Below are 26,681 nucleotides of genomic sequence, written 5' to 3' on the forward strand. Positions count from 1 at the left end.
TTTTGAGGGCCACAAAGAAGTAATTGGAATGAAAATTGTAAGTTGGAATTTGAGGGGTTTGGGTAATGTTAAGAAAAGAGACTTAATTAAGGATGTTTTGAGGAAGGAGAAACTAGGCATTGTGATTTTGCAAGAATCCGAGTTAGTAGAACTTGATGTTAGGTAGGCCAAAAGTGTGTGGAGGGCTACAGAAATTAGTTGGGCTTGCTGTCCTTAGGGTGCTTCTAGGGGTTTAGTGACTATTTGGAGAAATGATACCTTGGAAAGAATTGAGAACTAATGGGTAAGTCACTTTGTCTATTATGTTTAGATTGTTGGAAGATGTTTTGAGTGGATCTTAACTAATGTTGATGGACCGAATGGATAAAGGGAGAGAAATGAGTTTTGGGAAGAACTATTTGACATTAGAGGATTATGGGTGGGACCTTGGTGTTTTGGAGGAGATTCAACGTCATTAGATTTATAGAGGAGGGCAAAAAAGGGATTGTTTTAGTGCATTTGTGCAGAATAGACAGATAATTGATCAGATTCCAATTGCCAATCAATGTGTGGAAGAAATGAGAAGGGAGGGAAAGAAAGGGATAGTTTGCAAATTAGATTTGGAGAAGGCATATGATTTAGTGGTTTGGTCCTTGTTGGAGGTTTTGAACAGCTGTGAGTTTGGGGAGAGATGGCATAATTGGGTGTCTGGGTGCTTAGTGACTTGTCATTAATCTATTTTAGTCAATGGATGAGTGGTGGACTTCTTTTAGGCCTTCAGAGGGATTAGGCAATGGGACCCCTTGTTACCATTTCTGTTTACACTCATTGCTGAAGCTTTTAGTAGAGTAATCTGTAGGGCTGATTCAAGGAATCTGGTGAGAGGATGGAGAATAGGTTGGGAGAAGGTGTGAGTCACTCACTTCCAGTTTGTGGATGACACCATGATCTTTTGCGAAAGGGACAAATTGAATTGGATTAGAAATCTGAAATTAGCAATTCAACTCTTTGAATGAGTGTCAAATCTTAAGGTAAAGTTTGATAAGAGTTGCTTTGTAAGGGTTAATTTGATGGAGAGGGAGTTGGAGGAGTTTACAACTGTGTTGGGGTGTGAAGTATTACAGTGGCCACTTAAATATCTAGGATTCCCCCTAGTTCATAACCTAGGAGTGAAAGCTTTTGGGACCCGGTGGTGGAAGAATTTGCTAAGAGATTTGCTAGCAAGAAGAATTACATTTCTTTAGGTGGAAGGATTACTTTAGTCAGATCTGCCATTGTAAATATTCTTGTTCATTATTTATTGATTGGGAATAGGTCAGCAAAAGCAAAGCTTTGGGATTGTTTTGGAATTGGGAATATTGGGAGCAGGAATATGGCCTTAATGGGAAAGTGGTTATGGAGGCTTCCTATTGAAAAAGAAAAGTTGTGGGTGAAGGTGGTGAAGAGTATTCATGGGTTCTCAGTAAATGGATGGGATTCTTGAAAGTTGGTTAGGGCCTCTTGGGATTCTCCTTGGAAAGATATCAATGCAATATTGCTTTCCTTCCTTCCAGTTATCAGGCATGAGGAATGCAATGGGGAGTTTTATCAAATTTTGTGAACACACTTGGGTAGGGAACTCCCCTTTGAAAGACCAATTTCCTTCACTTTATGTCCTTTTTCACTTCAAAGTCCAGCATGTTCCTTCTTTTTGTATCCATTCTAGCTTGCCTTTATGGCTGGACTAGGATTTGGGATTTAGAAGGGAGGTTGGGGAAAACGATTTGAATAGGGTGGTTGACCTTATCTATATTATTTCTGGGTTTTTTGTGGACCCATTGAGTGTTGATCATAGGATTTGGACTTTCTCCACTTCTGGCTCCTTCATTGTTTCTTCCTTCTTTAAGGCCTTACTCTGACCCCATCCTGTTGCATGTCCTTTTCAGGTCAAAGAGGACTAGTGCCAACCTATTCGTCCTAGAATTGGGGCTTTCTGTTGGGAAGCTTTTTTGGAGAAAATCAATACCTGTGACTTGCTTCAAAGAAAGAGACCCAATCTATGCCTCTCACGATGGTGTGTTATGCAAAGCCAACAGTGAAACTTGGCTTCACTTATTAATTTCCTTCCCTTTTTCTTCTTGCATTTGGGTTTGGTTCTTCCTTGTTTGGGTGCAGGTTGATTCCCCCGGCTAATGTGCAAGGACTAGTTGCTTCTACCTTTATCAGTTTACCAAATAAGAGGGTAGGATGCTATGGAGATGCACATGAGTTGTTAAGTGCTGGGTATTATGGGAGGAAAGGAATCTCATAATTTTTCAGAGAAAGTAAGAAGCAAACTGATATTATAGACAATATCATGATCAAGCTAGATCATTGGGTGAAGATCAGGGATTTTTTTCTTCATTTTTAGTAGATGATATCATGCTCAATTGGAAAGTGGTGGCCGATGGGAGTTGGACCCCTTAGGAGAGTTTTATCAAATTAAATTTTGACGGGAGTTGTTTGGGTAACCCAGGTACTTCTGGAATAGGAGTTTTCAGAGATGAATCTGCAAAAGTGGTAGCTTTATACTTGGGACCAATTGGGGAAGGAGATTCTTTATGGGCTGAGATATTGGCAGTGGTGGAAGGAGTAAGAGTAATCTCTATCAATATTGAGAAGCTGATAATTGAGGGAGCCTCAAAACTGGTGGTGAACTGGTTTCAAAATGAAGAACCAAATAATTGGTTGTATAATAATGAAAAGGAAAAAAGATAAGTGGTTAACATAGAATCTGGAGGTGAGAGTATAGTGGGTGATTAGAACTTAACTCTTTTGGGCTCAGCTGTAATTGAAGATTTTTGAGAGTAATTGTGTTTGGGGAGAGATAAGAGGGATTATTTCTCATAGTTCATTTAATGTACTCAACTTAATGTACCTTTTTTTTATTTCTTTTTAATGAAAAGTTTCAGTTATTGATAATTTTTTTTTTTGTTTTTTTTTTCCAGACTTAACTCTTCCTATGATAGTATTAGATCTTAGATTTGAGGAGAGATAAACTTCCAACTTTTCAGCATGTATTCTATTTGACTAGAAATGAGGAAATTTGGTGGAAGGAAATGAAGTCCCTACACAACCAGTGGACATTTAGCCCTTGCTTCAAGCACTCAAAAATGAGGGAATGGGGGATATAGAAAAATTTGAAGTGCTCTCATTGTGAAGGAGAGAAATATACCAAAGATACCTGCTGGATTTTGCATTGCTCTGTCAAAGCAGCAGCTCTAAGAAAGGATAAAAAGTCAAATAAAGGCCGAGGAGCTTATGGGCATGTAGCAAGTTTGAATATGGTTGATGGAGTGCAAAAATATACAACACCTAGTGCTTGTTGTGTTGGACAGACCATTACTTTGGCTAACAGCTTCCTTGAGTTCACAATCGAAGAGGTAGACATCATCAATTGAGCTATGACTCGATTGAAACAATCCACTATTGTTTCCTCCTCTTTTGCCAAGATTGGTATATCTTCTGCCTTTAGCACTATTCAATCTCATTCCTATGGCTCATGAGTCATTTACTTAGGGGCCTCCGAACACATGACCAATAATTCTTCCTATTTTTTAACATACCATCTTGGTTCTGGGCAAGACTATTCTCTTTCAATTATTCATGGAAAAGGGGATATTCTGAAAGGATGAGAGATCCATCATATGGATAGCCGAACCCTGCAGGTAGGTAGGGTGAAATTTCAAAAATTTATCTCTCTCCCATGTGGGAATCATATTCCCTGTTTTAGAAAACTGCATTTTCAACTATCAATCTTGAACCTAAACCGGACCAGATCTGAAACCAAAAGATAGGATAGGGATATACCTGATACAGAGTAGCAGTAACTCCCAACGAAGGTGTTCATGCCCAAGGAAAACGCCAAAGACTGCTCCCACTGAATATGACACGGCGTAGGGTGGAGCAGAATCAACAGGTGGTTCTTCAGCAAGAACCGAACTCTTCAGCAAGAATTTGATGGAGGGGGAGTGAGCACGACTTCAGATCAGTTTTTCACCAAAAACTGATATCAAGAACGTTTCTTGATCGCTCCTACTAGTGGAGATTGAACTAGCAATGGTGGCAGCAATAGAGGGAGGCAAGAGCAGAAGATGGCATTAGTCTTACTAGAGCTGTCTTCTCTCTTGAATCTGTAATTATCTTGGGTGAAGTAAGGTTCACCCTCCTCCTCTATTTATAGCCTTAAAGAGAGCTCCTCCTAATCCCATTAGGAGTTTCCTAATCCAAATCTGTATTTGGATCTGGATTCTCTTTAAGAGATAAGGATAAACCCTTATCTTATCTGCAGATAAAGATCAGCCCTCCTAATCTTATTAGGAGTTTCCTAATCCAAATCATTATTTGTTTGGATTTGGACTCTCTGAGTGGATAGGGATAACTCCCTATCCTATCTGGTGGTCTAAATCCCAGAACTGCCCCTCTTTAATTAATCAAATTAAACCAGTTTGATTTGGGCTTTAGGCCCATTAAGTCCATGTGCTCATTCAACCTCCAAACTGCTGCCCAGTTGGGTATCCTTGTATGGTGTGGAACCCAAACATTGATCTACACATCAGCCACATGGGTTCACTGTAAAAGACAGTGAACCCCTGAGCCCATCACCATGGGCTCTTATTGGGTCCAACACTTACACTAAGTGGCCCTTGGATCAAGCCACCTTATAAAAAACCAAGGACTATGGGCAGATGCAAGATTAGCCCATCGGGTATTACCCTCAATGGTCTTACACTTAACCTCTCGACCCTTAATGATCAAACGCTGTCCAACAAGAGAGGGCCTCTCCCTCGGCTGCAAGGAACAGTGCTGCACTCTCTACTCACATGGATCCCGACAATTAAAACCTTTTGCCAACATTTTGAAACCATAATATATGTATATCTTTATATAAATATATTTTACAAAAACAAATTTCAACGATTGAAATCGGCTGCCGGTAGCTTTGATTTCCATCAGAGAGAGTGCATCTCCAATCATTACCTTTGTCCGACAAAGGGGCTGATCCTATCACTATGATCACCCACTCAGATGAATTCTCGGACTGTCCCAACATACCCAGGTTTTGACCCCCTCTAAGGATCTCACTAATTGGCATAAGACATCCCGATCTGACACCTAGTGCAGTATCATAATCGGGTCTAGGGGTCAGGTGTAACATTCCAGTTTTGCCCATCAATCTCCAAAGTCTAGGGCAATACTGGAATTTTGGTCCGGTTCAGGGTTTCAAGAAAACCCACACTTCATGTACCTCAGGTCTCACCCTGGCAGCTGAGACAAGCCACCCCAACCAACTTGGCGGCACATCAGTGTCAGCCTTGGCAGGATAAATCTCCCTAGATCTATCCAATGGCTATGAAGATTCTAAACTAACACGAGTATCATATGTGTTCAGTTTAAGGGTACTACGCAGAAACACACCATAATAACATGAATCAAATATGTACTTTATTCATTTACATTAAATGTCATAAGGTACATCATTTTGATTGGAGCTAAGGGCATACACTGTCTAACAACTCCCACTTGCACTTAGGTCCAATCTGGTATAAGTCGGAGTTCCATACTTTCCACGTGTTTCTCCAACACTTTCTGTGTCAGTGGCTTAGTCAATGGGTCTGCTACATTTTCCGTTGATGCTACCTTTTGAATCAGGACATCCCCTCTTCCAACTATCTTCCGTAGTACATGGTACTTCCTCTCGATGTGCTTCGACTATGAGTGGGCTCGTGGCTCCTTAGCTTGAGCGATAGCTCCATTGTTGTCACACAACAATGGAATGGGTGATGTGCTGGATGGAACTACTCCCAATTCATGAATGAACTTCTTCATCCATACGAATTCTGTGGTAGCTTTACTTGCGGCAATGTATTCGGCTTCGGTTGTGGAATTTGCCGTGGACCCTTGTTTGCTGCTTTTCCAGCAAATAGCACACGATCCTATCGTGAAAACATACCCGGATGTAGACTTTCTATCATCTAGATCTGATTGGAAGTCGGCATCAGTATACCCCTGGATTTGTAGTGAGTTACCATCGAATATCAGACAAAACTCTTTTGTCCTTCGAAGGTACTTAAGTATATTTTTCACAGCAGTCCAGTGCTCCTGCCCTGGGTTGGCCTAGAATCTGCTTACCACACTCACTGCCTGAGAAATGTCAGGATGAGCGCACAACATGGCATATATGATGCTCCCTACGGCTGAGGCATAGGGAACGTCCTTCATGCTCTCAATCTCCTCGGGAGTTTTGGAAGACATTCCCTTGGAGAGAGTGACTCCGTGCCTGAAAGGAACATTTCCTTTCTTGGAGTTCTCCATGTTGTATCTCTTGACTATTTTGTCAAGAGTGTCAATTGAGAGTCTATTTAGTGAAGTGTGCCAATTGTCCAAGCATTGTAGAACAAACTATCCAAATTTCATTATAAAAATATTCACAAAATTTGAATTAAACTGCTTCATTTAGTTTATCGTGCTAAAAATATTCACAAATTTCACTATAAAATTCTAGTCCCACACTTAAGTTTTTGAATTTCTGTGATTGCAATGAGAATATGTAATTCTTAGCAATTTGGTCCAGAATATGACCATCAATTCTTACCTTTAGTTCTAAAATCATCCCAAAGTCTTTGTTAACCTGCCCTTACTATCACAGTTACATCCTTGGGTCATAACCATTCTGCATTAATTTGGTGCTATAGCTGTTTGGTTCTATATAATTGGTTATCAAAGCTAATGGCCAGTTATTCAGCTACTTTATTGTTTCCATGCTTTATAGATTTGTGTTCAATGACATGATTCCAACCTATGCTATTTGAATATATTGATAGGTACAACATAATAGCTTCTCTCAATGAATGTTCTATATTATTTATTTGCAAGAAAATTGACTACCATATCTGCACACTAAAAATCAAAGAGGTTGTTATTGTGTTATAATATTAAGTTTGGTTACTTGTAGACCTACACCAAAGAAATGCGGATGATACTATCCAATGAGAATTGGAAAGTACACACAACTGTATGTTGGGGTCAGAGAGACAACTGGTTAGGCTATGATGGAGTTGATGATTTCCGCAAGCATTCAAGTCATAAAGTGGTGGAACTCGCAGTGGTACATTTTTTTCTTTTGTAATAATCCAATTCTTGAAGCCAACAGGATAACCTTTGGATGCTGCATAGAAAATTAAGTTCATTTGGATAGAAGAAACTCATAAGGAGATGATTGAAACTTGAGCTTTCACCATGATTTTTGGCTCCAGTGATGAATTTCAATGGGTATCCATAATAAGATTTTATGTTTCATTTCAGAACCAGGTTTTAACCTGCTTAAGAACTAATCTTGAGAGGAATGTTATCTAGTTCAGTTGATATTCCACAACAGGGGAAAAAAACGTAAACTGTATAATTGAAACAAACTGCTCTAAGAGTGGAGATTGAGAAGAAACTAAATATGAGATTGAATATTATGGTGTTGTGTCTAGTTTTTTAGCTACTCAAGAAACATATACATATATATATATATATATATACATATATATATATATAAATATATAATTATGGCATGAACTATGAACAAGCACAAAAGGATCTTTAGTAACGGAAGATTTTTATTGAGAAGAAACAACATATGATGATCTTTAGTTCAGGGAGGAAGTTTGTTGGAGACAAAAGTCAAGGCATAAATTAGTCTGTAAGTCGATGAGTATGAAATGGCCTGTGAGCTTTGAAGATTGGGATCCAGATGCCAGACTTGGTAATGAAGACTGTATGTGGAAGGAGTGTTGGGTTCCTTGGTTGGGGTGGCAGATCCCAGGTTGCTTTGGCAAAGAGGGCATTTAGAGTAGGGGACCAAATACTGGCCTGTGCAAGCTTTCCTTGTCACTACTCTTCTAACCTCACCATGTGTCGTGATCTTAGTGTTCATGCCTGTTGCTACATGCCAAAGTCTAGGGTTTACTTTCTTAGGGAAGAAGTTAGGCATGTAGGCTTAAGGGGCTTTGTCTCTTCGATGAGGCTAGAGCCAAAACACCTCATTAATGGATGCGAGATCCGCATTGGTGAGGCTGATCTTGGTGAGACCAAAATTGAGGTTAGAATGCCTCATTGATACTCGTGAGTTCCTTATCAACAATGCCAAGTTTAGCAAGACTAGACAACACACTTCTATTTAAGGCAGTGTTTTCAACTTTCTGTTGACCCTACTGGTTGAACCGTTCAAACCGTCACCAGTCAAGATTCCTGGTCTGGTTTCCTGCCATTTGGTCAAACACCACCTGATGGCCCAGTTGTCTCAACCACTGCATTCCCAGAACAACATCAGCCCCCCTAAAGCTTAAGGGATGTAAATCAACCTACAACTTCGATCGCTGTATCTGTAGCTCAACCCCTCGACAGATGGTATCACAAGTCAATTGGTGTCCGTTCGCTACGTGAACTGAGAAAGCCTCTAAGGGTTGGATAGGTAGGCTCAATTGTTTGGCTTGGGTCCTAGTTATAAAGTTCAGGGAACTTCTGTTGTCCACCAGAATAGAGATGGGCGCCCATGTACTAACTGATTAAGCCTCATGGTTTGGGGTGAATTAGATCCGGTGAGAGCCTGAAGGGAGATTTCTGATAATTCTTCTACCAGTATTTCTGGATTGTCAGTCTTTGGTTGGGTGTCTCTGTTTCATCCTTCGGTTCATCTGACTGCAAGAGATAGAGCCAGGGGCTCTTACAACAATGACCTAGGCCAACTTTGTCGTTGCAATTATAACATAGGCCCTGTTCCCTTTGGGCCTGCATCTTGGACCATGATAATTTCTTGAGGAGAAGAGGCCTTGGTTCAGGAGGTTTAGCCAGTGGTTCAGGTCGGGTGGGGTTCTTTAAAAGTGGGCCGGTGGGTCGGTTGAATCGGCGAAGCCAGTTCAATCTCTCTTTGTGGAGCAAGTAGAGCTGGCGGCAGATAAAACAGTGGCCGATTGGATGGCCTTAACTTTGATTCTGTCTTCCTGTAGCCCCCCTATAAAACTCCGTACTAAAGCTTTTTCTAGCCACCCATACACACGAGAAGCAAGTTTCTCAAATTCATTATGGTATTCTTTTATTGTGCTGGTTTGTTTAAGCTTGGCTAAACTCTCATCAAAATCCTCATATAGTTGGAAAGTCCGAAGTGAGAGTTGATGGCCTCGGTGAAGTCTGTCCATCCTATCTGGGGTGTGAACGCTGGCACCACTGGTACCATAGTATAGCGTCCCTTTCCAAATAAACAGACGCCAATGCTACTCTCTGATGTCCAGGGACATTGTGAATCTCAAAGTATCGCTCAACTCTAAAACACAAAGAGATAGGGTCGTCACTTGAGAAGAAGGGAAAGTTCACATTGGGAGGCTTGCTCGACCCGAACTATGACTTGCGTGCGCTGCCCTGGTGTCAGCTCTCAGCTTCTCCGCCCTTCTGGTTGGTTGGCACCGCCTTCTTGAGGTTATTAGTTGTCATCATAGAGATTGCCTCTTTCATCTTGTTAGAGTCAACAATACAAGGGTATTTTGTTTTTTTGTCTATCTAATTAGAAGCGAATGGCCTATTTTCTTCAAGTTTAAGTTATGTGTCCCATCTCTAGTAAGGGACGATACTGTCTTTTGTAATTCAACTTATTCATTATAAATACAAAGTGGGTCGGTTGGGTAGAGTGGCTTTTTCTCTTCTGGTTGAACCATTCTTCTTCTCATACTTCGAACCTAGAACTGAATAGGATTAATCTACCTATTTACATGGTACTAGAGCAATAAGAAACTGGTTCTATTTTTTTCTTTTCTCATCGCCCTTCGTCTTCCTGGGATTGCTGCCAGCCATATGAGTTTTACTTAGTATCTCCTAGACAGATTGGAAGTTCAATAAGGGGCCAAAAAGGAGTGGTTATTTTTTGTTCTTGGAGGAAAATATGCCTCCGGTTGCTGTGATGGTGATTGTTGTGGTGGTGTACTAGATACCCTCTATTCACTGGTATGAAGAGGGCTAGTTGTGGACAGGTGTGAGCAGAAATATCTATTCGACTAGTAGTGGACTGTGATTGCTTTCTTTTGGTCTGGATTTAATTTATGTGACAGTGTGAATTGATAGGTATGCATATAAGCCTCTTTTCCTTCTGTTTGTACCTAGATATGTAGTTGAAAGTAGGGTTTCTGAATGCTGAATTCAGGACAGCAGTAGTGTGGTCATAATTATAGTCTATAATTATGGGAAGGAGATTGTGAGTGTACCGTGTGAGGTATATGATAAGTTCCTTCAGACATCCTCTCAGTAGAAAACAACTACTCTTGCCCATTCAGGTATGGCTTGCTTGGCTTCCAAACCTTCACATGGGATCATTGACTTTGGAGCATCGGATCATATGTCTGGGATTTCAAATGTGTTTTCTTCACTTTCTCAGTCTCTACATCCCAAACAGTTACCCTTGCTAATGGTTCTTCCTTTCCCATTTGTGGTGTTGGTGATGTTGATCTTACCTCCTTATCTTTATCCTTTGTTTTTTATGTTCCCAAATTCCCTTTTAAACTCATGTCTGTTAGTAGATTAATCAATTCACTTAATTGTTCTATAACCTTTTATCCCTCTTGTTGTGTGTTTCAGGATCTCAAGACGGGAATGAATATTGGTGGAGGTCATTAAGCAGGTGGATTGTATTACCATGATGGTGGTGGCCTGCCAATAGCATTTCAGTCATCTCTTACTCCTATCCAATGGCATTGTAGACTTGTTCATCCATCTCTAAAGACTCTGAAGTTGCTGGTTCTGTCCTTAAGTCATCTTCCACCATTGGATTGTGAGTCGTGTCAGCTTGGGAAACACCATAGAGTCTCTTTTAGACTAAGAGTTGATAATCGTGTCTTGAGCCTTTTTTCTTTAGTTCATTCAGATGTTTGAGGTCCAAATAAAGTGGTGTCATACAATGGTTACAAGTATTTTGTAATTTTTGTTGATGACTTTTCAAGGATGACTATGAAAGATCGAAGTGAATTGTTCTCTATTTTTCAAAAATTTATGCTGAAATATATACCCAATTTGGAGTTCATATTAAAATTCTTTGCTCCGATAATGCAAAAGAGCACACCTCAACACCATTTCAGCAATACTTAGAGCACCATGGGATAATTCATTAAACTTCTTGTTCCTACACCCCACATTAGAACGATGTAGCTGAATGGAAAAATCGACACTTACTTTGAAACTACTCTGTTCATTATGCTTAATATGAATGCCCCAAAGCGGTTTTGCAGTGATGCTGTCCTAACATCATGTTTCCTCATCATCTAGATGCCCATGTCCATCCTTGGAAGTCAATCCCCTTTCTCAGTATTGTTTCCCACTCTGTTTCCGTTTCCTCTTACCCCTAGAGTCTTTGGGTGTGTTTGTTTTGTTCAAAATTTAGGGCCTAGTTTAGACAAGTTAGATGCATGTGCTACTAAATGCATCTTCCTTGGATACTCCAGAACCCAAAAAGGGTATAAGTTCTATAACCCTAACTCTCATAAGTCATTTGTGTGTTCAGATGTCACTTTCTTTGAGTCAGTTCCATTTTTCTCGAGTCCTGAGGTACCTTCTCCTTCCCTGTGGTTCCACTTCTTGTTCCAGTTGAGGACCCCCTTGTCGTGGTTCCTGTTCTGGTTGAGGATCCCCTTCCCATGGTTCCTGTTCCATCCCCTCCTCCTATGTAGGTTACTACTAAGAGGCCACCAATCCGACAAGTGTATACTCACAGAAGAGCACTGACCCCTCCAATTCAGTCCTCGTGACAGATTCTGTGGTTGCACCTCCTCCTTCAGACCTTGATCTTCCTATTGCATTGCGGAAAGATAAACGTAGTTGTACATCTCATCCTATTTCTCATTATGTTTCAGTTGCTCACCTTTCTACTATTCATCGCCATTTATTATCCTTACTATCTTTTGTTTCCAGTGGTGACAAGCAATGGAAGAAGAGTTGTTTGCTTTACAACACAATCACATGTGGGAACTTACTACTATCTCTCTTGGTAAGCATGTTGTTGGGTGTAAGTGGGTTTACACAGTGAAGAATCTTCCAGATGGCAGTATGGAACGATTAAAGGCCAGGTTAGTGCCGGGAATAGGATCTCGTCACAGGTCGGTCCACGGGGAAAACCTCCTGTTTTCCCTTGTTCCTTCCTGCTCGTGATGAACCTATCTTGGCGCCTTTGGTGATTTGTCCAAAAGATCACCAACTCTCCTAACTCACTCTTGACTGAATAATTTGATATCTCATTCAATAATGGGGTCTCCTTAAATAGGAGATTACAAGAGTCCTAATCAAGGGGAGTCTCCTTGCTGAATAGGGAGACTTCCAGTTCTATCTTGCTAAGGATAAGATAAGCTAATCCTAATATGATAAGCTACTAACAAGATAAGATAAGCTAAGCTAATCCTGATCTAATAAGCTATTAACAAGATAAGATAAGAGATAAGAACAATAAGATAAGAACAAGCAAAATGAGCTAATCTAATCTAGATAAGGCTGTTGTTGCCGAATTGGGTAGGATGAGCATCACTGAATCCTTGCTGCTACTGGCGGTGGGCCCGGGGCCTGTTGCTGCCGGCGGTGATGGTATGTCTTCCTGAGGAAGGCGCCCATAACATTACTCCCCTCCTGGACTACGAGCTTGTCCTCAAGCTCGAAAGCTGGATATGTGGTTTGGAACTCTGCCAATGGGATCCATGTGGCTACTGTTGGTGGTAGATCACACCATTCCACCAAGACTTCAAGGATTCCACGATTGAAACGAGAGCGGGTGACAGTTTTAGGCTGGGGGACCAGTTTGCCATCTTTCAAGGGTGGCAGGGAGGGAACTTGGTCCGGGGGAACACCCGTAAATGGTTTCAGCAAGGAGATGTGGAAGACATCATGAATTCGGCTAGTCTCTGGCAATTCCAACTGGTAGGCCACACTGCCAATCCGTCGCAGAACCTTGTAGGGCCCATAGAACTTAGGGGCCAGCTTCGGGGCAGCCTTGTGGCGCAAGGAGCGCTGCCGGTAGGGCTGGAGCTTCAACCAAACAAATTGTCCTGGATCGAACGACAGTTCCCGATGGTGCTTATCATAGTGGAGCTTCATGCGGAGCTGGGCCTGCTATAAGCGAATGCGGACGTTGGCGAGGAGGGCGTTGCGGTCCTGTAAGGAGTGATCGACTATGTCCAAGCAAGTAGATCCGGGCTCGTAGGACATCAAGCGGGGAGGATCCCTGCCGTAAACGATGCAAAAGGGAGTCATGCCGAGGGAGGAATGGTAGGTTGTGTTGTAGCAGTACTCAGCCCAAGGAAGCCATTCCGACCACCGTCGAGGTTGATCGCCTACGAAACAACGGAGATACATCTCGATAGTGCGGTTAACCACTTCCGTCTGACCGTCGGTTTGTGGCCGGTAAGCTGATGAGTAGGCTAGGGTGGTGTCGTGTAGTCGAAATAACTCTTTCCAGAAGGCACTAGTGAAGACCGGGTCTCTATCGCTGACGATGGATTCCGACAACCCATGTAAGCGAAAGATATGTGTAAAGAAGGCGAGGGCAACCAAAGTGGCACTGTACGGGTGTGGTAGAGGAATGAAGTGCGCGTATTTAGAGAAGCGGTCGACTACCACAAAGAGAACTGATTTGCCCTCTACCTTGGGAAGTCCCTCAATGAAGTCCATGGAGATGTCGGCCCAGATCTGCGATGAGATGGAAAGGGGCTGAAGGAGGCCTGCCGGGTGTAGGTTTTCCCATTTGTGCTGTTGGCAAGTGGAGAAATTCTGGACAAAATCTCGAATAGAAGTCTTCATACCTTGCCAATGGAAATCAGTCCGGACGCGGTGTAGTGTTTTTTGAATGCCCTCATGGGTGGAGTTATGGATGCTGGTGATGATGGTGGGAATCAACGGGTAGTCTACTGGAAGATGGACTCGTCCCTTATATAGTACCAACCCGTCGTGAAGTGACCAATCGGGGACGGCCGTGCCGGTCTGGATCTTCTGCAGCAAGAGCGACCATTCCGGGGACTGTGGTGCTGCCTTCTTAATGTCGTCAAACAGAGAGATCCAAGGTTGGGAAATTCTACATAGAACCATCACATCTTCTTCTCGCCTAGACAAGGCATCAACTGCGTGATTAGAGGATCCCGCCTTATATTCCACCCAGAAGTCAAACCTGAGCAATTTGCTAACCCAATGCTGCTGAGGGGAAGTGGTGAGATGCTGCTCTAATAGGTATTTGAGGCTGTAATGATCAGTTTTGACGATGAACGACCGTCCCCACAAATACGGCCTCCAGTGCTGGATGGCTCGGGCAAGGCCGATTAGTTCGCACTCATAGGCTGGAAGCTTCAGATGTCGGTCGGCCAATCCGCGGCTGAAGAAAGCGATCGGGTGCCCTTGCTGCTGTAGTATGGCCCCGATACCCACTCCGGAAGCATCGCACTCGACTGTAAATTCGAGGGCGAAATTAGGTAATTGTAGGACAGGAGTTGAAAACAGTGCATTTTGCAGTGACAGAAAAGCTTCATCAGCTGCGTCGTCCCACCGGAAGGAGTTTCTCTTCAACAGGTTGGTTAACGGGGCTGCCAACACTCCATAGTTCTGTACAAATTTGCGGTAGTAACCCATTAAACCGAGGAACTCGCGTAAGGCCTTGGCGGATTGAGGTTTGGGCCATTTTGTTATAGCCTGAATCTTGGAACTATCAACTGTGACACCCTGCCCATGGATGATGTGGCCGAGGTAAAGAACCTGTCGTTCCCTGAAGGAGCACTTGGACCGTTTTAGGAATAAGTTGTGTAGGTATAGGAGTACGAAAATGGTCCTCAGATGGTGGACATGCTCTACCAATGATTTGCTGTAAACAAGGATATCATCAAAGAAAACTAAAACAAATTTGCGCAAATGGGGCTGGAATACCTCGTTCATTAGTGCTTGAAATGTAGATGGTGCATTAGAGAGTCTGAATGGCATGACTAGAAATTCGAAGTGGCCATGGTGGGTGCGAAAAGCAGTCTTCTTCACGTCACCGGGAGCGATAAGGCCTGAGGGTAGCGATAAGGCCTGACAACGACTGGTGCTGAACCCGCCACCAAAGGAATACGATGGTCGCAAGCTCAGGAAGGGTGAAGGCCCTTCGGTTCCTGGAACTGATCTGAAAACTCAACGAGAAGTTTTTCCATGGCTGTCGGTTCTGTCTGGAGTGCATGAACCTGCAATGTCTTTTCTTTAACCCTGCAACCGTGCCATGAAACATGCTTGCCTTTCAGGTGGAAGGTCATGGTGATGTTAGACAGTTTTGTATGCCCTTAGCTTCAATCAAAATTGATGTACTTTATGAGTTTATTGTGAATGAATAAAAGTGCATATTTGATTCATGTTCCCTTGGTATGTTTCTGTGTAATACCCTTAAACTGGACACTTATTGAGACTTGTGTTAGTTTAGAATGTTCACAGCCAGTGGGTCAGTCTGGGGAGACCTATCCTGACAAGGCTGACACTTTGGTGCCACCAAGTCGGTTGGGGTGGCTTGTCTCAGCTACCGGGATGAGACCCTAGGCACATACAGTGTGGGATTAATTGAATCTTTGAACTGGAGCAGATTTCCAGTATTGCCCTGGACCTTGGAGATTGATGGGCAAAACTGGAAAGTTACACCCGACCCCTAGACTCGATTATGATACTGCACTTGGTGTCGGATCGGGTTGTCTTTGATGTACCAGTCAGTGAGATCCTTAGCGGGGGTCAAAACCTGGGTATGTTGGGACAATCCGAGAATTCATCTGAGTGGGTGATCATAGTGACAGGATCAGCCCCTTTGTCGGACAAAGGTAATGATCGGGGATGCGCTCTCACTGTTGGAAACCAAGACTGCCGGCAACCGATTTCAACCGTTGAGATTTGTTTTGCAAAGTATATTTTATATGAGATATAAAAGTATATATATTATGGTTTCTAAAATGTTTGCAAAAGTTTTTAATTCCCGGGATCCATGTAAGTGGAGAGTGCAACACTGTTCCTTGCAGCCAAGGGAGAGGTCCTCTCTTGTCGGGCAGTGTATGATCATTATGGGCTGAGAGGTTAAGTGTAAGACCATTGAGGATAATACCTGATGGGCTAATCTTGCATCTGCCCACAGTCCCTGGGTGTTACAAGGTGGCTTGGCCCAGGGACCACTTAGGGTAAGTGTTGGGCCCATAGATCCCATTCGATGGGTTTCAGGGGGTGCACTGTTTTTAACAGTGTATTCGACCAGGCCTTGTAACAAAGGCTGGGCCGAACCCATGTGGCTGATGTGTAGATCAATGCTTGGGTCCCACGCCATACAAGGAAGCCCAACTGGGCAGCAGTTAGGAAGGTTAAGTGAGCACATAAGCTTGATGGGCCTAAAGCCCATTTCGAACTGGGCTATTTATTTAGTTAATTAAAGGGGCGAATTCTTAGATGGATTAGCAGATAGGATAGGGTCTTAATCCTATCCACTCAGAGAGTTCAGATCTGAATATGATTCAGATCTAGAAACCTCCTAATGGGATTAGGATAAAGCTAATCTAATCTGCAGATAAGATAAGGGTTTATCCTTATCACTAGAAGAGAAGGCTGATCCAAATATGATTTGGATAAGCACCTCCTAATGGGATTAGGAGCTGATCTTTTATTTTAACAAAAAAGGAGGGGGCGGCAGCCTAAAGAAGAAGAGAGACCAAGAAACACATCAGATCCTCTTTAGTGCTGAAATCAAGAAGAGAGAATTTTGCACCCTGCGAATACTCTCTTGCCGCCTCCCTGCTCTTGTCGCCCTGTTTGCTAGTTCGATCTCCAGCTGTGGTTGAAGTCAAGATTGGATCTTGACATCAGTTCTTTGAGAAAGGATTGAAAAGGAAGTTGTGCTCACGTACCATTCTACTGATTCTTGCAAAGGACAGAGCTCTTGGGGAAGAACACTGCTGATTCTGCTCCATCCTGCACTGCGCCATGTTCAGTGGAAGCAGTCTTTGGATCCTTCCTTGGGCGTGAACACCTTCGTTGGGAGATATTACTTCTCCGTATCAGGTATTATTCTCTCCCATTCCTTTTGGTTCAGATCTGGTTCAGTTTAAGGTTCAAGATTTATCCTTGAAAATATGATTTTCTAAATAAGGAATGTGATTCCCAGTTGAAGGGAGAGGAAAAATTTTTGAAATTCGCCCCTTATTCCGCAATCTTTGGGCGTCCATAGGATGGATCTCTCATCCTTTCAGTGGTATCAGAGCCCCAGGTTCAAATCTTAAACCATTCTGTTTCAGATCTGAACCTGCACAATTAGGGAGAAGGCGTTCTACCCAATTTGCGCAGATTTGGTTTTTGGGAAATTTGTTCCCAAAACAAATGGGCAAATAATCTGAAATTAATTTTAAATAAATATGATTGTTATTTATAATTGTTCTTTATAATTTTCTTGATTTATGGGTTGTTCGTACAAGAGGAGATCGAATTCTTGGTTTGCGCAGGGAACCTGCGATTTTGCAGTTCTTGATTTATTTTGGGTCTGTAAATAATTTTTTTTATTTTCTAGACTTAGTGTATAGGTATTCGATCTGATGTAATTATTAATAGAAATAGAATTTCTATTTATTTTTATTTTGGATCGAAGTTGGTGGCGCAGAAAAGGAGATTTCGCAGATGAGAGAAATGCTATCTGCGATTTGCAGTTTGTGAAACTGCATTCTGTGATCTAACCTCTGTTTTGCATGAAGGATTGTGCGAACAACCCTGTTTGACTGATTCTTGTTTTTCCTTTTATCAGTATTTAATTTCAGATTATTTTCTTGAATTAAGGATAATTAAAAATCAAACCCTAGACCCATTCGAACCAAGATTGGTTCAAAACTGTTTGGACCAATTCTAGGGTTTAATCAAGGCTGAAAGTCAGCCCTAATATCCCACTAATGGGCCTAAGGATTGATATTTAATTAAATGGTTAATTCGGCCCAGCCTATAAAGGCCCAATTTTAAATAGTTAAAATTGCAAAAGCCCATTTAAAGGATAAAGCTATATGGGCCGAACTGGGTAACCCTAATTCAGCCCATATACCTAGATAATATTAATGGTTAATATTATGGAATTTTAACGGGCTTCCAACGGGCCTTGCAGATAATTAATTGATTGGATCAATTTATCCCTGCATGTGATGTATGGATGTGTGATGTGCTGCGTACATGGGCTTTAAGTACTTGGCCCATGCTCATTCGACAGTGGCTCTTGCGCACACCATGGCTGAATGCACATCATTGCCATGATGTCCCTTTTGGTCATTGGATGACTTCCCTCAGTGGTGGGCCCCGCACCTCATCAAGAGGTTACGTGCGGAACCCTAGCCGATTCAAGGCCCACCGAAATCTGGCTTTATGAAAGTCAGTGGGAGCCACTTTGGTTTGACCTAAATCAAACTAGGGCGTAATTTTGTTCCCTCCAGCTAATATGAGTGCATGTGATAGGGAGATTCATATGATGAACTCTCTAAAGGCCTTCCATCATTAGAATGAGGATGGGTCCTTCAGTAATGAGGAAACGCACCAGAAAATGGGCTATCCATTTGATGTTGGGCTTGTCTGAGTGTTTCATAAGATGATAGGGGCGTCATAGACCGATGTGGGAGGGGCTTCACCAGAAAATGGAAACTCTCTCACGGTACCTTGGCGTTCATGAATATGATGGGTAAGCCCTCACTGGATAGAAAGGTTTACCTGAAAACGGCTCTGAACCTTGTCTGACAAAGGCCAAAGGGAAAACTCATATGATGAGTGGATGTGATCCTTCACAGAAAGGTGGTGGGGTTATGCAGCTGAAACAGTTGGCTCCATGCACCCTATGTGATTTCCCACATTTCCAGAGACAACCCGTAGTCTCCATCACTGAGAGATGAGGGAAATCTCAGAGACGAATAAATGGAAATGGATCGTAGATTAAAATCCATATCTATGAAATGAACATGAATCAAATTAGGTTGTGGACTGATGTTTGCTCTTTTATCAGAAAATGGCAAACGGATCTTTTGCAAAACTGCTTGATGACAACAAGTTGAAGGGCCCAAACTATGCTGACTGGTACAAGAACCTTATGCTGGTCCTAGCTTCTGAAAAGCTGGACAAAGTGGTAAAGAATCCTGCCCCGGAGCGTCCGGGTGATAGGGCTTCTGAGGCCCGAAGGAGAGACTATCAAGAATGGGAGGAGAAAAACTCCCTTGCCCGGTGTTACATCATTTCCTCCTTGGACAACCCGATACAGAGACAGTTCGATCAGAACGAACTTGCCAAAGACATATTGGAAAGTCTCAAGACAATGTATGAAGAGCTGAATCGTTCTACTCGACAAAAGGTCGTTCATGACCGCACAAATGTCCAAGGGTCAACAAGTTTACGACCATTGTCTTCGGATGATGGGATACATCAACGAACTTGAGGCTCTTGGATCCGGGCTGGACCTTGCAACCTAGATAGGTGCTATCCTTAACTCTTTGCCTCCTTCCTTTAATCCGTTCGTCATGAACTATAACATGAACAAGCTGAATGTCAGCTTACAAGAGCTCAGCAATATGTTGCAAAGAGCTGAAGAACTGATTAGAAAGGATGAGCCTGTAGCCATGCTTGTTGAAGCTGGCAAGACAGGCAAAAGAAAGAGGAAGGCAAAGAAGGCTCAGAAGAAAGCCGCTAAGAGCAAGAAGCAGGAGAAAGACAAAGCATCGGATGCCTGTCACTTCTGCAAGAAGACCGGCCACTGGAAAAGGAACTGTCCTGCCTACTTGGAATCTAAGAAAGGTAACTTCGAAACTTGTGTTATAGAAACCAATTTGTTGGTAGCTTCTGCATCCTGGTATATTGACTCTGGGGTTTCAACTCATGCTTGTAATTCACTGCAGGGGTTCAAGGTAAGCAGAAGGCTGAGTGAAGGAGAAGTCACACTCTTCTTGGGGACTACTGCAACTGTTGTAGCCGCGGCCATAGGAACCGTGGAATTAATTTTTAGAGAATGAACAATTGTACTGAAAGACTGTCTTTATGTGCAAAATTTAAGAAGAAATTTGATTTCTATCTCAAAACTGTGTGCAGATGGTTATTCTGTCTTCTTTAGTAATACGATTACTATTAAAAGAAACAACAGATTCATCGCATACGGGGAACTGGAGAACGGTCTCTATGTTCTACATCCTTCTCTAGAAACTAACATAACCGAAACTACGTCGGTTGAAATCCCTAAGAAGAGAGCTCGTGATACAGTTAATCCCACATGTCTATGGCATTATCGACTTGGCCACATCGGTGTTGACCGAATCACAAGGTTAGTAAAGGATGGTCCTTTGGATTTTCTAACTGTAGAAGATCTTCCCACTTGTGAGCCTTGCCTACAAGGCAAGATGACGAAACGGCCATTTAACGGTAAGCCTGAAAGATGTACGGGCACACTTGACCTAATACATAATGATATATGTGGTCCCTTGAGTGTTAGGACACGAAATCAACACATGTATTTCATCACCTTCACAGGTGATTTTTCACGTTACGGTTACGTATACCTAATGAGACACAAGTCTGAATCCTTTGAAAAGTTCAAAGAGTTTAGACAAGAGGTCGAGAAACAGTTAGGGAGAGAAATTAAGGCCCTTCGATCAGATCGAGGTGGCAAGTATCTCTCTGACGAATTCAGGGACTACTTAAAGGACAATGGGATAATATCACAATTAGCTCCTCTTGCTACACCACAACTTAACGGTGTTTCGGAGAGGAGGAATAGGACCTTATTGGATATGGTCCGGTCGCTTCTCATACACTCAGAGTTACCCACATCCTTTTGGGGTTACACATTAGAAACTGCGATTTATGTGCTGAATCGGGTTCCAACCAAATCGGTTCTGAATACTCCATATGAACTTTGGACCGGAAAGAAACCAAGTGTCAGACACTTGAAGATTTGGGGTTGTCCAGCACACGTTAAAAGAACGAGTGCAGACAAGTTGGAATCCAAGACCAGCCGTTGCCTATTTTTAGGCTACCCAAAAAGCTCTGTAGGTTACCTATTCTATGACCCAAGTGAGCAGAAAGTGTTCTGCAGTCGTAACGCGCAATTCTTGGAAACCGACTATATCCTGGACACCCATCGTCAGGAAGTTGTTCTTGATGAGGAGAGCTCAGGAGCAGTGGGAGATGTCCCACAAGTTCCAGGTAGTGACCAACCTAGAAGATCCACTCGGGTATCCAGGCCACCAGTCCGTTATGGTTATGACCAGGATAGTTACCTGGTGGAAACCTTGACTAGTGAGTAGGATCCCATGACTTACACGGAAGCTATGTTGGACATAGATTCCCAGAAGTGGGTGGAGGCCATGAGAGCAGAGATGGACTTAATGGAGACCAATGGAGTCTGGACTCTAGTAGATCCGCCCTCCGGGGTAAAAGCAATCGGTTGCAAATGGATTTACAAGAGGAAAAAGGGCCCCGATGGTAAGGTTGAGACATTCAAGGCTCGTCTGGTGGCAAAAGGGTACACTCAGAAAGAGGCCATTGATTATGAGGAAACCTTTTCGCCTATGGCCATGCTTAAATCCATTAGGATCCTACTAGCTGTAGCAGCATACCATGATTATGAGATTTGGCAAATGGATGTCAAAACTGCATTCCTGAATGGAGATCTTACTGAAGATATCTATATGCAGTAGTCGCAAGGCTTCACTGCTGCAGGTCAGGAAAACATGGTATGTAAACTTAATAAATCCATTTATGGACTTAAGCAAGCTTCTAGATGTTGGAACATCCGTTTTGACTCTACCGTCAAATCGTTTGACTTCGAGTAGAATCCAGATGAACCCTGTGTTTACAGGAAGTACAGTGGAGATAAGGTTACCTTCTTGGTTTTGTATGTAGATGACATTCTACTCATTGGGAATGATGTAGGTATGTTGACTACGGTGAAAGTATGGTTGTCACAGCAATTATGGTTGTCACAGCAATTCTCCATGAAAGATCTTGGAGAAGCCTCCTATATACTGGGTCTTCGGCTCTATAGAGATAGATCGAAGCGGATAATAGGATTATCCCAATCTGCTTATATTGACAAAATAGTCAAGAGATACAGCATGGAAAACTCCAAGAAAGGAAATGTTCCTTTCAGGCACGGAGTCACTCTCTCCAAGAAGATGTCTCCCAAGACTTCTGAGGAGATTGATGGCATGAAAGACGTTCCCTATTCCTCTGCCGTGGGGAGCATCATGTATGCCATGCTGTGCACTCGTCTTGACATAGCTCAGGCAGTGAGTGTAGTAAGCAGATTTCAGGCCAACCCAGGGCAGGAGCATTGAACTGCTGTGAGAAACATACTTAAGTACTTTCGAGGGACAAAAGAGTTTTGTCTAGTATTCGACGGTAGCTCACTACAGATCCAAGGGTATACAGATGCCGATTTTCAGTCAGACCCAGATGATAGAAAGTCTACATCTGGATATGTTTTCACGATAGGATCGTGTGCTGTTTGCTGGAAAAGCAGCAAACAGCGGTCCACTACAGATTCCACGACCGAGGCCGAGTACATTGCCGTAAGTGAGGCTGCCAAAGAAGCCGTATGGATGAAGAAGTTCATTCATGAGTTGGGAGTAGTTCCGTCCGACACATCACCCATTCCATTGTTGTGTGACAACAATGGAGCCATTGCTCAGGCTATGGAGCCACGAGCCCACTCGAAGTCGAAGCACATCGAGAGGAAGTACCACGTACTGCGGGAGATTGTTGGTAGAGGGGACGTCCTGATTCAGAAGGTAGCGTCAGCGGAAAATGTAGCAGACCCATTGACAAAGCCACTATCACAGAAAGTGTTTGAGAAACACGTGGAAAGCATGGGACTCCGGCTAGTACCTGATTGGACCTAAGTGCAAGTGGGAGCTGTTAGACAGTTTTGTATGCCCTTAGCTTCAATCAAAATTGATGTACTTTATGAGTTTATTGTAAATGAATAAAAGTGCATATTTGATTCATGTTCCCTTGGTATGTTTCTGTGTAATACCCTTAAACTGGACACTTATTGAGACTTGTGTTAGTTTAGAAAGTTCACAGCCAGTGGGTCGATCTGGGGATACCTATCCTGACAAGGCTGACACTTTGGTGCCACCAAGTCGGTTGGGGTGGCTTGTCTCAGCTACCGGGGTGAGACCCTAGGCACATACAGTGTGTGATTAATTGAATCTTTGAACTGGAGCAGATTTCCAGTATTGCCCTGGACCTTGGAGATTGATGGGCAAAACTGGAAAGTTACACCCGAGCCCTAGACTCGATTATGATACTGCACTTGGTGTCGGATCGGGTTGTCTTTGATGTACCAGTCAGTGAGATCCTTAGCGGGGGTCAAAACCTGGGTATGTTGGGACAATCCGAGAATTCATCTGAGTGGGTGATCATAGTGACAGGATCAGCCCCTTTGTCGGACAAAGGTAATGATCGGGGATGCACTCTCACTGTTGGAAACCAAAACTGCCGGCAGTCGATTTCAGCCGTTGAGATTTGTTTTGCAAAGTATATTTTTTATGAGATATAAAAGTATATATATTATGGTTTCTAAAATGTTTGCAAAAGGTTTTAATTCCCGGGATCCATATAAGTGGAGAGTGCAACACTGTTCCTTGCAGCCAAGGGAGAGGTCCTCTCTTGTCGGGCAGTGTATGATCATTATGGGCTGAGAGGTTAAGTGTAAGACCATTGAGGATAATACCTGATGGGCTAATCTTGCATCTGCCCACAGTCCCTGGGTGTTACAAGGTGGCTTGGCCCAAGGACCACTTAGGGTAAGTGTTGGGCCCATAGATCCCATTCGATGGGTTTCAGGGGGTGCACTGTTTTTAACAGTGTATTCGACCAGGCCTTGTAACAAGGCTGGGCCGAACCCATGTGGCTGATGTGTAGATCAATGCTTGGGTCCCACGCCATACAAGGAAGCCCAACTGGGTAGCAGTTGGGAAGGTTAAGTGAGCACATAAGCTTGATGGGCCTAAAGCCCATTTCGAACTGGGCTATTTATTTAGTTAATTAAAGGGGCGAATTCTGAGATGGATTAGCAGATAGGATAGGGTCTTAATCCTATCCACTCAGAGAGTCCAGATCTGAATGTGATTCAGATCTAGAAACCTCCTAATGGGATTAGGATAAAGCTAATCTAATCTGCAGGGTTTATCCTTATCACTAGAAGAGAAGGCTGATCCAAATATGATTTGGATAAGCACCTCCTAATGGGATTAGGAGCTGATCTTTTATTTTAACAAAAAAGGAGGGGGCGGCAGCCTAAAGAAGAAGAGAGACCAAGAAACACATCAGATCCTCTCTTGCCGCCTCCCTTCTCTTTTCGCCCGGTTTGGCAGTTCGATCTCCGGCTGTGGGAGAAGTCAAGATTGGATCTTGACATCAGTTTTTTGAGAAAGGATTGAAAAGGAAGCTGTGCTCACGTACCATTCTACTGATTCTTGCGAAGGACAGAGTTCTTGGGGAAGAACACTACCGATTCTGCTCCATCCTGCACTGCGCCATCTTCAGTGGGAGTAGTCTTTGGATCCTTCCTTGGGCGTGAACACCTTCGTTGGGAGATATTACTTCTCCGTATCAGGTATTATTCTCTCCCATTCCTTTTGGTTCAGATCTGGTTCAGTTTAAGGTTCAAGATTTATCTTTGAAAATATGATTTTCTAAATAGAGAATGTGATTCCCAGTTGAAGGGAGAGGAAAAATTTTTGAAATTCGCCCCTTATTCCGCAATCTTTGGGCGTCCATAGGATGGATCTCTCATCCTTTTAGGTGAGTGCGCTGAAGTCCCACAAAATTGGGCCTAGGGTAATTAGCCATTTGACCCCAAGAACAATATCGAACCCATCCAATGAGAGTACAAATAAATCAACAAGAATTAGTTCAGAATTGACCTGTACTGGGACGTCCTTACAAATACCTGGACTGTGAACTTTTTCACCCTTTGCCACGGCTAACTGTAGTCGCGGCCGGAGTTCCATTGGTAGTTTTAACTGCAGGGCTGCATGTTCACTTATGAAGTTGTGTGTGCTCCCTGAATCGACGAGAATGCGCACTGGCTGACCTGTGATCTGTGCTTGTAACTGCATGGTCTGAGAGGTTTTAATACCGGTGATTGCATGGAGAGAGATTCGGAGAGAGATCTCCGGAAGAACTACTTGCAGTGATACAACCAGCCTAGGGGGTCTCCGTTGCCATTGTACGATGGGAACTCCAGCCTGTTGTTCTTGGGGATGATGGCTGCTCCATGGCCGACGGACTGCTGTTCGTCGGAAGACTTCGGCAGATCTGGCTGACGGTCATTAGCTGGTGTCCCTCCGTCAGAGTTCTTTTCCTTGCTGGAAAGAAACATCTCCATTAGTCGTCGTAGTTCTCGCACTTCACCTTTGATCTCACAAACTTCGGAGTTGGTCTCCACGAGTTGGTGCTCGAGGTCGTGGACCCTGGAAGGTAGCTGCTCCAGATCTCCCATGACGCCTTGCTCTGATACCAAGTTGTTGAGGGCCCGGGAATAGGATCTTGTCACGGGTCAATCCACGGGGAAAACCTCCTATTTTCCCTTGTTCCTTCCTGCTCGTGATGAACCTATCTTGGCACCTTTGGTGATTTGTCCAAGAGATCACCAACTCTCCTAACTCACTCTTGACTGAATAATTTGATATCTCATTCAATAATGGGGTCTCCTTAAGTAGGAGATTACAAGAGTCCTAATCAAGGGGAGTCTCCTTGCTGAATAGGGAGACTTCCAGTTCTATCTTGCTAAGGATAAGATAAGCTAATCCTAATCTGATAAGCTACTAACAAGATAAGATAAGCTAAGCTAATCCTAATCTGATAAGCTATTAACAGGATAAGATAAGAGATAAGAAGAAGCAAAATGAGCTAACCTAATCTAGATAAGGTTGTTGTTGCCGAACTGGGTAGGATGAGCATCACTGAATCCATGCTGCTGTTGGCGATGGGCCCGAGGCTTGTTGCTGCCGGCGGCGATGGTACGTCTTCCCGAGGAAGGCGTCCATAACAGTGGCCAAGGGCTATTCTCAGTTGTATGGTATTGACTATATGGAGACATTTTCTCCTGTGGCTAAAATTGGTTCAGTTCGGGTATTGATTTCATTAGCAGCAATGTATGACTGGCCTCTTTTGCAACTTGACATCAAGAATGCCTTCCTGCATGGTGATCTAATTTTGGAGGTATATATGGAGCAACCACCAGGGTATGTTGCTCAGAGGAAGGATGGTAAAGTTTGTAGACTTAAAAAGGCAATTTATGGGCTGAAACAATCTCCACGTGCGTGGTTTGGTTGATTCAGTGAAGTAGTGAAGAACTTTGGTATGAAACAGTGTCAGGTAGATCATTCCGTGTTCAGCCATGACTCAAAAGATGGGAATATCTTACTAGTGGTGCATGTGGACGTTATTGTCATAACTGACAGTGATAGCAATGGGATTGATGGATTGAAGAACTTCCTACAGGATCACTTCAACACGAAAGATTTGGGTAAGCTGAAGTACTTCTTGGGAATAGAAGTTGCAAGGTCAATGTATGGACTTAACTTATGTCAAAGGAAATATGTTCTTGACCTGCTTTGTTAGGTGTCAAATCAGCCGAGACACCTATAGAACCAAATGCTAAGTTGAGTATTGATGCAGAT

At 43.1% G+C, this 26,681-nt stretch overlaps 1 protein-coding gene across 3 annotated transcripts in view; it reads left to right on the forward strand.

Moving 5' to 3' along the window:
* The window catches only part of LOC148846024 (alpha/beta-Hydrolases superfamily protein), a 77,161-nt gene that overhangs the window by 47,030 nt on the left and 3,450 nt on the right, over positions 1-26,681 (forward strand). For 2 of the 3 annotated variants that reach the window (XM_088955650.1, XM_088955649.1), the window contains exon 12: positions 6,953-7,105. The exons of the other annotated variant lie outside the window; for it this stretch is intronic. In XM_088955650.1, coding sequence (XP_088811776.1) covers positions 6,953-7,105 — 153 coding nt within the window. The remainder of the gene's footprint in view (positions 1-6,952; positions 7,106-26,681) is intronic. 3 annotated transcript variants of the gene reach the window in all.

The sequence above is a fragment of the Nelumbo lutea genome, chromosome 7 (assembly GCF_056320005.1).
Source record: "Nelumbo lutea isolate HS-2025 chromosome 7, American lotus-T2T, whole genome shotgun sequence".
Taxonomy (NCBI): domain Eukaryota; kingdom Viridiplantae; phylum Streptophyta; class Magnoliopsida; order Proteales; family Nelumbonaceae; genus Nelumbo; species Nelumbo lutea.